The following is a 10480-nucleotide window of genomic DNA, read 5'->3' on the forward strand; positions in this document are numbered from 1 at the left end:
TATATATATATATATATATATATAAATATGCAAACAAAAATATAAAAAATTCTATAGGATGAGATATAAACATTAAATATTAAAAAATAACAATATTGTATTTAATATTCATCTTTTGCCCATGGGACTTTTCTTTAACCTCAGAGGTGCTTCAGACAGGTGCTAATTGTTTTATTTAAAACATTCAAATAATGTCTTGTTTTCCTTCTCCTTTGCTGCTTTGTTTTCAGACAATTTAATTTTTATTCTGGCTAGAAGGCTTCAGATCTGGGTTTCTGAAAGACCCCCACTGTTACCTCTATCTCAGTTGCAACAGTTCCCAGCTGCCCAAACATATCGGCATTTTGATGCTCGATGTTTTGGCCTATTTGGACTCAGCAGACTAAACATCTGGAGCTAGTACTATGTACTTTGGTATGTGGCAGTAACTCAGAGGATGCAGGTAGAGAACAACTGGAATCCCCTGGTAAGCTAACCAATAATGTGGTTTGGGTGTTTCACATGATAGGTGTTAGTTAATAGGAAACCAACTAGTTCATTTTCTAGCATGGTATCCTCCAAATAAATTTGTAATTCTGAGAGTTGTAATCAAACTGGGAAAATTCAATTAACTTGAATTTGATTAAGAAGATTATCTCAGGAGATATTTTACTACTCTTCAGATGTCTGCATCATTAGAATAAACTCAGAGTGGTAAAATCACCAATGCCAACACTGATCACCAAGCTTGGCTTACCATGAGACTCCAGTTGATCCTGCACCTCGATTCTCTTGGTTACACATACGTGATGATACAGAAGCCAAAATATTTTCACTGCTAGAAGGCCCCTCTTCTCTGAGGGACTCTTGGGGTATCAATCATCTCACTCATCCCTTAAACTGAATAACATCCTTAACTAAACCACGCATATATCTGTCTTAAACACATTCTGCTGTCATTAACTTTTCTTTACTAACAGAAAATATGGAAGGAAAGTAGGTGAGATTAGATGCAAGGTGAATAGAAGAGAGAACTGTAGACTGTAGCCCTTCTTTGTCAGTAGGATTTCTTGGCATAACTTTCAATTACCTCTCGCCCCCGTTCAGTTAAATGACTGAAATAATATGGAGTAAATATCAAAGGTGAATGAATTATTTTGAAGCTGGGCAAATCGTTCTTTGTGCTGTGTCTGGAACCTTTTGAAGATACCTCCTTCATTAGCATGCTTATCCAATGGACATGGATTTGTCTTTTCATTCAGATCCTTTTGCTTAGCTTAGATACTTTACTTTCAACTAACTTGATCACTTCTGTTCTTCTTTATTCCTTCATAAACTAGCTAAAAGGCACCAGTTACAACAAGGATCTTTGGGGAATTCTACTTTGCATGTAATTCCAACATGAAAATTGTCTATTTATTTCATTCTGATTCTCAGATGGAGACATCTGAAAAATTCAAAGGTTCCAAGGTTGCCAAGGACCATATTACTGCAGTCTAAGTATGATCAGAGCAAGATTAACATGGCAACGTTGTGATCTGTGTGACAACTATCATTCATGTACGTCAGAGGTGGGAAACTATGGCCCCTTTGTGATTTATAACATTTTTGCAAAGGAACATAAATCCCATTTTTATTAAATATTACAGCATTGATTAGCATTGCATCAATTGCCTACTGTAAAATGGTTTTCAAATAAACATCTCATCTCTAAATACTTGTACCAGCTGCAAATAATTTGATCAGAAGTTTTACAATAATAAAAGTAATTAAAACAGGCAAGTATCTACCCATAACAAACTTACCAATTGTTGATAAGAAAGACAAACAAGCCTGGATAGTGGACATTGAAGTACCTGGAGACAGCAGAATTGAAAAGAACTGGAGAAAAATCACAAAATACAAAGACCTGCAAATAGAAGTAGAATGACTGTGGCAAAAGAAAGCAAAGGTAGTACCAATAGTAATAGGCATCTTGGGTGTAATCTCAAAACATCTGGAACACCATTTGAATATCATTGCCACCAGTAGTGGGATTCAGCCAGTTCGCACCAATTCAGCAGAACCGGTAGCTAATGTTTTGTTGCCCAGGCCCAGAATGGACTTCCAGAAGTGGCATCCACACAAAGAACCGGTTGTTCACATATTTGAATCCCACCACTGATCGCCACTGATAAAATCACCATAAGTCAACTGGCAAAAGGCAGCTTTACTTGGAAATACCTTACATCATGCAATAATATATTTAATACCATCAAGTAAGAACAACACCTGCCTATTGCAGAACATTGGGAAGTACTTGATTAAAGTAGACATAGTTTAACCACACCAGTTTTAATTATTTAATTAATAATTTAATTATTAGGTTTTACTGTGTTTTTTACTTGCTGTCTTACAACATGTTTTTTTGTTTTGTTTTTTGAGCAGGTCAATAACTGTAAAGTGATGACTAAAGTAATATTGTTACTGCTATGCTCTCAGGTAGCTCAGACAAACGAACACATATGTGAGATGGAAAGATCAGCAGCCCAAACAAAAAGTAAAAATTTGTGTAACTTAAACATGCTAAAACAAATCAGGTTTATGAACTGCTGACATTATATTCTGCTTGGTATTTCACTCAGAGTAAGTAGGGTGCCAAGCAGGTCACCTCATTTCTGAAGGAAATAAGTAAAATCATAAAGAGCATAACTGGGATTCATGCAAAAGAAGACTCGTGAATAATACCATTTTGGTGGTAACTGCAACACTGGCTCATCTTGCTAGGCTGCTATTCCATTTCCCCCACTGTACACCCACATTATGTCTGACCTCCCTCTCCCCTACATTTGCAATGAATCAAATTGACATCAGCAATAGGATGGAAAAGATTTGTTACGAAGGATGGCTTATGCTGAACTTGCTCTCAATCACAGCCCAGGGAAAGTGCGGGGGAAGTTTCATAGGCAACCCAACTGGCCTACCTGTCATAACACTTTCCATTTGATACACTACCTGCTATTACAATAAATTGATGACGCTCATCATTTTCTGTCATTCAGTTAGAAAAAAAAATGAAAATAGGTCACTCTGTCATTCTGTCCCCTTCCTGAAAATTACGGTTATTTAGCTTACAGACAAATATTTACTACATAGAAAGGGTAGAGGGAAAAAAAAGATTTATTCTTATGTATGCTAGTATCCCAGATTATTCTTCCAAGAAGAAAATTAGTGAGAGTCCATTTCTGTTACCACTTAAATATTTATTCTCACTCATCACTAACATTTTTTTTGTAAAAGTTTTTTATTAGTTTTTTCCCCCATACATTCAGTAATAATTTTTCAACCAACGTGCTGTCTGAGTTTACATTCGCTAATACATATTTAATTCCTAATCCTTTATTCTTTCCTCTAGCCATCGATAAAATAAGTCCCAAGTTTGATAATATTCCGTTTCTTCTTTTTCTTTAGTCTCATAGTCAGTCTATCCCTCTCTGTCCATTCTAGTTTTTTTTATTATTTCTTTATCTGATGGTATTCCTTCATTTTTCCAGTATTGCACAAATATAATTCTTGCCGCTGTTGTGACATGCAAAATCAAATATAAGTTTTGTTTGTTAGTTTTTTCTGGCATTATACCTAATAAAAAAAAAGTTCAAGTTTAAAATCTACATGTTCTCCCAACATCTTTTCTAGCCAGGTATATATCTTTTCCCAATAACTCTTTACTTTGTCACATGTCCACCAAACATGATAATACCCTGATTTTCCATTTCTTGTTTAGATTTTAAATTCCCTTCAGAGTTTAGAATATCTCTATATGTCCAGATTTTTTCAAATTTCACTAAATTTGGGTGTTCAAATGCTTCCATTGTTGACAACCACCCTGGAATTTTCAAATATATTTTACATTTTATTTTTTCCCATGTTGTTAATAATGCATTTCTTATATAATGATTTTGGAAATATTTATGCACTTTATTTTTCCCGTACCATAAAACAGCATGCCACCCCAACTGTAAATCATGCCCCTCCAAATATAACAGCCTTTTATTTCTAAGAGTTATCCTTTTTTTTACCCATGTTAATACAGATGCTTGATAATATAAAACCCACTCCGGTAGACCAAGTCCTTCATTTTCCTTGGCATCTTGTAACATTTTCATCTTAATTCTAGCTTTCTTTCCTTGCCAAATAAATTTCAAAATTAGTGAATTTAAGTCTCAAGTTTTATAGGTATTGTTTGAAATAAGAATAAGATTTTCGGTAGTATATTCATTTTCACTGTAGCAATTCTTCCTAGTATTGACAATTGCAAGTTTTTCCATTTTTCCAAATCCAGTCTTATTTGATTCAATAGTTTTGTGTAATTATCTTCTTTTATCGTTGAACATCTTGCTGTTAAATGTATTCCCAGATATTTGACCTTTTTAACTATCTGCAATTCTGTTTTTTCCGACATCACTAACATTTTGTTGGCTACACATACATCATGGGGAAGGATTCATTTCCTTGGCAGAACAGCAGAAATGCCTTTCTCAGTCACAGCCACCCTCCATGTTTTATACCAGTGTTGCCTTTAAAACTGAGGCACCAGAGTTTGGCATGGAGCCGGAAGAACTGTTCCTGGATTTGGGAGAGAAAACACTATGCCTTTGCAAAATGGTTTTTTCATCCATCTCGACAGGGCAAATCACGAGTATGTCAGGCAAAGCAAAAAGCATTTATTAAAAGGGATAAAGTCATTATATTAGGTAACAAATGACACATACATTTGCTATATGTGATGCATCAAAAAGCAACAACTAAAACTATAGGATACATTAATTAGATATGAGAATTAAACAAAAGATAACATTGATCCTCGATAAAATTCCATAATTGGGAAATTATGGGTTATGTCAACCTCTTTCCAGGTCAAATGTGTATCTTCCTTAATACTTGTAACTGTATTCAAGGATTTCCAGAATACAATCCCTATTGTTCAGTTTCTGAAGAGGCTAGTATTGGCTAGCAACAAAATAGTGTTGGCTAAAAAAAAAACCATCGTGGTTTTTTGAACATTAAAGGAGACATGGATGCCATGCTAAATATGCTAATATCATCTTTATGAAAAAGCAAATAAGGAAGCTTAAAAAGACTAGAAGAGACTGACTGGCCCAAATACACTGGCTAAGGCAGAGACTTGAACTCATAGTGTTCTGCTTTCTATCCTACTGCCTTAACCATTAGAACAAATTGGCTATGGTTTTTTAATTTTTTAAAATGTAATTATAATTTTTAAGAAGAGATTGGACAACCATTTGTCTGAAATGGTATAGTTTCCTGCCTGAGCAGGGGTTTGGACCAGAAGACCTCCAAGGTCCCTTCCAACTCTGTTATTCTGTTAAATTGCATAGATCATGAATGTGTGCTAGCTTTCTAAATGACTTTTTAAAAAAAAACAAAAACTAGGCTATAATCACAAAATATATAGTACACTGCCCATCATATTCCTGAAAACTGATCAGGTGAACTCACAAACTTGCTATTAGCTTGCATCACATCTGTATTTTATTCAAATAAATAATTTGGTCCAGAAACCCTGTGGATTCCCCTTCATGTCCCCTTGATTGTGTGTATAGTTCTACAAGGAAGTAGTTAAAAGAGAAAAAAAAGTCAGCCACAATTGCCCAGAACCACAAGTGGAAATCTATCTTTGCATTGCAGTGGAAAAAATGTCTGAGATTCTGGAGATAATATAAAAGGAGATGCTATTGCACTCATGGACAGGATTTACCCTACTAATCTCACTGGTAGAGCATCAAGCAAGTCGAGATAATAACAACACGAAGGGTAGTTATGACACCCAAAAGATTGGCCTTATCGGTGAGTGCACTATTTATTGCTGTGAAAAAAAATTATTTTGCCTCTGTATTTTTATCTCCAGATATCTAATATTTGATTTACACACTTGGGTCTGTCTTTGTAGTTTTTTAAATCATTTTTTCATGCTCAAGTTATAGTTATTATAATCTTTCCTCATATATGAAAATCCTCCAATCTATTTGATACCAAAAATGAAAAACATTGGTTATTGAAAAGAGACTGATTTTTTTTCTCTATAACTATACTTATCTCAGACACTTCTGATAATCTGAAAGATGAGCTGTACTTGATTCTCTTTTTGTCTCTTAATCATTTGATTTGTATCCCATCTTTCATTCAGAGGTCCAAGATGGTTTCTCTAGTGTTCCCACTCCTAATTTTCCCACAACATTTCAGTTAATCCTGAGCTGTGGTGCCCCTCAATTTTCAAATTAATTACTGCTTCCCACCAACTATTTAAATATTTGAGTTCTAAACTCCAATATTAAAATAATGCAAGCTACTAAGGATGGACATTTCTTGCACAACAGATGACACTTTATCCTTACGTATATCTGATACATCCATGGATTCTTTTACAGGTTGTTCTGCTGGTACTGGTGCTTGTAGTGGGGACTTTAGCCCATGGAGGAAACATTAATAAAACCAATAAGAAACGGAGAGGAAGAATGACTGACAACTGCCCAACTCAGCCAGGAATCCAAGAAGATAATGAATTCCCAGAGACAGTGAAGGTGCGCATACCTCTTGCTCATGCAGAACCAATGAACAGGATGCCTCATGATGTTAAAAACAGATCTCTCTCTCCATGGGATTACAGGTAATATTCACCCTTTTAGTGTTAAACTATATTAGCTATAATACATTATGGAAGTGACAATCCCTCAATGCTTTTTGAGTACTTCAAAACGTTCTGGGGTGCAAGAACTTCTAAAAGTTGCAAGACCTTATGTTGGCAAACACAAAAGCAATACACATTTTCTGAAAAAATAGACTGGACAATTCATAACTGGATAGGCAAATATTACTTAATTTTTTCATCAATTTGTTAGAATCTTAGTGATCGTGCCTATTATTCTGCAAGAATATAATATGGCTTTGTGAATATGATTTTTAGTTAGTTGGCCAGTTCCAGTCTTTGCACTTACATTCATTATTATAAAAGCAATCTAGGTTTTATGGTTATGGTTCCTTTCTTAAATCGACTATGTGAGATGAGAGTGGCCTTTCCTCAGGATAGGGCCACATAGGGAATTGGCTCATTGATAAATTCTAGCTTAGAGCAGCAATAATGCTAAGCCACAAATTCAAGCACTATCTTATAAGGCGAAATCTCTCTGACAGCAAAGGGATGCTATAAAGATCAGATATGATTTCTGAGTAAAAAGCTATGTGGTATTAATTGTTAAGGAGACCAAACAATCTTTTCTGTTTCTTTGGTTCAGGTCCATAACCAAAATATAATTCTATGGGGAAGAGAACTACAGTAGGAAATTCTGGGACACATTCACCACAAATGTTTATGTTTATATTTTATTATATGATTAAGGAAATCTAGGTGACATGGTTCTGTCTCCTAGGAGACAAAAATAAGAGTCCTCTTTAGTTTTTTTTTTAATGGGTGCTGATTAACATTCAGGGTTCCAAATTCTTCATGAATTTTGATGAAGAAGTGCGTCATATGAACTATATCTTTCTCTTTCTTTTGTGTGTTAACATACAGTGTTAAGGAAGATCCTAACAGATTCCCACACATACTTTCTGAAGCCAGCTGCCGTTATACCGTTTGCCTGGATTCCACGGGGAAGAATCTAAACTATGCTGTGAACTCTGTTCCTATTCAGCAGGAGATCTTGGTTCTGAAACGCAAACACATTGGTTGCAAGCAGAGCTATTGGTTGGAGAAACAGGTGATCACCGTTGGATGCACCTGTGCCTTTCCCACTTCCAATGTTTATCAGAAAAAGGTTTTCTAAGATCATTGAAAAATGGCCAAAGGTATCACATGATCCATCATCGGCTGAAGTAATAAGAGTAATACAATGTTCGCTTGGCTAATTGGAAAGGAATTGGTAGCTCTGAATTTCAAAGAAATTAGCCTCCTTTAGAATTAGAGATCATTTTATTTAGCTCTCTTATAGTGTTTCAAAATGTGTTTAAAAGTTCTGGGAGTATACCAAATGGTCACTTTCTTTAATTTTTTTGGGGGGGGGAGTTCAGATGTCCAGCCACTACGACAGAAAAAAAAAAATCTCCATTGAAGCCCTGATTCTCTTTGGCTTCAAAAAGAATGAATCTTGCTCTGTACTAATTTTGTATGATTCATAGCCTGTTTTTATTTGCCTTGTTGATCTACATGGAGGTTCTGAAAATTGCAATGCATATGATATTTAAAACTCAGGGAAGAGCAAAGAGGAAATATGCTTTTGTCTCTATTTATAAGATGTATTTATAATACCATATTTATGCATATGCAGAAATATTGTTGGATGAAATTTTATATAGTTTATCAGTATTTATTCATAATTTATGTAGCAAATAAAAAGGTTGATATATTTAATTGTCCACATAGTCATTGCTTCCCTAAATATCCATTTCGTTTCCTTTGAAATGAACACCATTGTGACACAACTATTTAGTATTTAGAAAAGGTGCTCTGAGTCCATGAGACAGAATGCTAAACCAGAGCAGATACATATCTTAATATGGATGAAAATGTGATTTGTCTACCCACTATGATCTTTTTGAAGGGAAAAATAAATAAATTTGGCCACCTGGGAGCATTTGCAAGACCAAGAACGAACCACTTCAGGTGCTTGATCCCTCCTTCCTTCACTAGTCAAAGAAAATGTCGGAAATGATACAACATCAATTTCTTTTTAAAAATAAATAATGAAAAACATATCACTTCATATCCAAGTAGGGAACTATTTGGATAGTTTACCTGCCCAATGTCTGTTAGGCAAAAAAGAGCTACTGAGGAGTGGCATGGAGTAATTGGAAAGCAGCATTCAGGCTCAAACATGGCTTGAAGGTTCCTGGCAAAGTCTGTCCTGGAAGGAAAGGTTCATTGCTTTCCAAAGCTCAGCTGGGCTGGGTGCAGTTGAACTTGATCACATTAGTCTTCTGCAGGGCTTTTTTCCTCATAGAACGCCCAGAACGGAGTTCCGGCACCTTTTTTGGATGGAACCTTGTAGGGTAGGCAAGGCCGGTTGTATGACGTGTGTGAGTTCCGGCACCTTTTTTTTTTTTTTTACAAAACAAGCACTGGTCTTCTGCTCAGACAAAGTAATCAGTTCAATTGCCATGCTGGCTCAATTTCCTAAGGATCCTATTTCTTACCTTGGTCTTTCTAAAGGACACAGTTAATAGTATCTGACCCTGTTTTGGGATAAATAAGCATCTGCTTACATGGCAGGATCTCACTTTGGATCTGACTCTGCCTACATGGTCTATTCAGTCCTGAATTTAGTGCATCTCCAATCTCTGTTTGCTTTTCTCTCATTTTTGGCAAATTGGTGAGACTATTGTTTTCACTAAATCTGCATATACTGTGCAGATATTCTAGGTCTGGTAAAATAAAACAGAAAAATAAAGAAAGCTATAGTAATACTGTCATGTGCCTGATTAACGAAACACTTAAAAGGACTTTCAGGCATATTTTTTCCTAAAAGCATTTATTAAGGTTACAGAGACGTCAGTACGGCATGGTGGAAATGCTTAGATCTGGATTCTTTTCCGTTACACATACATTCTAAGCATTTTTCCCAGCCCCTATTTTGGGGTCATGGTTCACATCTTCCAATTAACTTGGAAGATGTGATATACTTCCGGTTTCTTTTTCCCGGGCTTTCACTGTTGCCTGATTTAACTATAAAAATACCAGACAGTTCTGCATATTGTCAAAGCAAGAATATACAGTATTTGCAGCGTTGACAAATACTTTTTGCAATGACTCTATCCAATGAATTATTGAAAAGAGACTTCTGGAATAAATCTCTTTATATTCCTTCCTTCGTACTTGTTTCTGTGGAGGGAGGCACTATTTTGGAGTGTTTCTGATCCTTTTCAGTGGGCTGCTTCAGTCCTGGGGGGCAATGAGAAATGAGCCTAGTGGCCCTGATATGTGGGGAGTCATACAGGTCAAGTCTCTCTGCCTTGTTTTATTTATTTATTTATAAACTTTATTGGCTGCCCTTCTTACCATAGGGTAATTCTGGGTGGCTTGCAATTACATATACAGTTAAAACATAAAAAGTTAAAATCAGACATTAAAACCTAAGGACACATGGGGAGGGTGGGGGTGGAGTGGGAGGGAGGTAGGATCTGCTATTACTCAATCAGCCACCTCCATTATGCTGTTCCCCCACTGGGGCCTCAAGCAGACTGGCAGAGCCACGTCTTTAGGCCTTTATGAAAAGATGGGGGGGGGGTTGGGACCAATCTCACATGGGGGGGCAAGATGTTCCAGAGGGCGTGAGCAACAGCAGAGAAGGCCCTCCTCCTGGACCCCACCAGCCGGAATAATCAGGCTTACTGGACCCACAGCATTCCTCCTCTGCAATCCCAGTGGGATGAGAGGGTGAAACAGTAACCTGTCTCATGCCCATGCCATGAAGGACTTTAAAGGTGATCACCAACACTTGGAATTGCA

General features: G+C 36.3%; 1 protein-coding gene across 1 annotated transcript; it reads left to right on the forward strand.

Moving 5' to 3' along the window:
* Positions 1-354: 354 nt before the first annotated feature.
* On the forward strand, positions 355-7802 carry LOC114922416 (interleukin-17F-like). The gene is made up of 4 exons (XM_029283699.1): positions 355-414; positions 2407-2460; positions 6408-6646; positions 7550-7802. The coding sequence occupies exons 1-4, from the start codon at positions 355-357 to the stop codon at positions 7800-7802; spliced, it is 606 nt and encodes a 201-aa protein (XP_029139532.1).
* The last annotated feature ends 2678 nt before the right edge of the window (positions 7803-10480 follow it).

This window comes from Protobothrops mucrosquamatus, unplaced genomic scaffold, assembly GCF_001527695.2.
Source record: "Protobothrops mucrosquamatus isolate PMUCROS unplaced genomic scaffold, P.Mucros_1.0 scaffold192, whole genome shotgun sequence".
Classification (NCBI taxonomy): Eukaryota; Metazoa; Chordata; class Lepidosauria; order Squamata; family Viperidae; genus Protobothrops; species Protobothrops mucrosquamatus.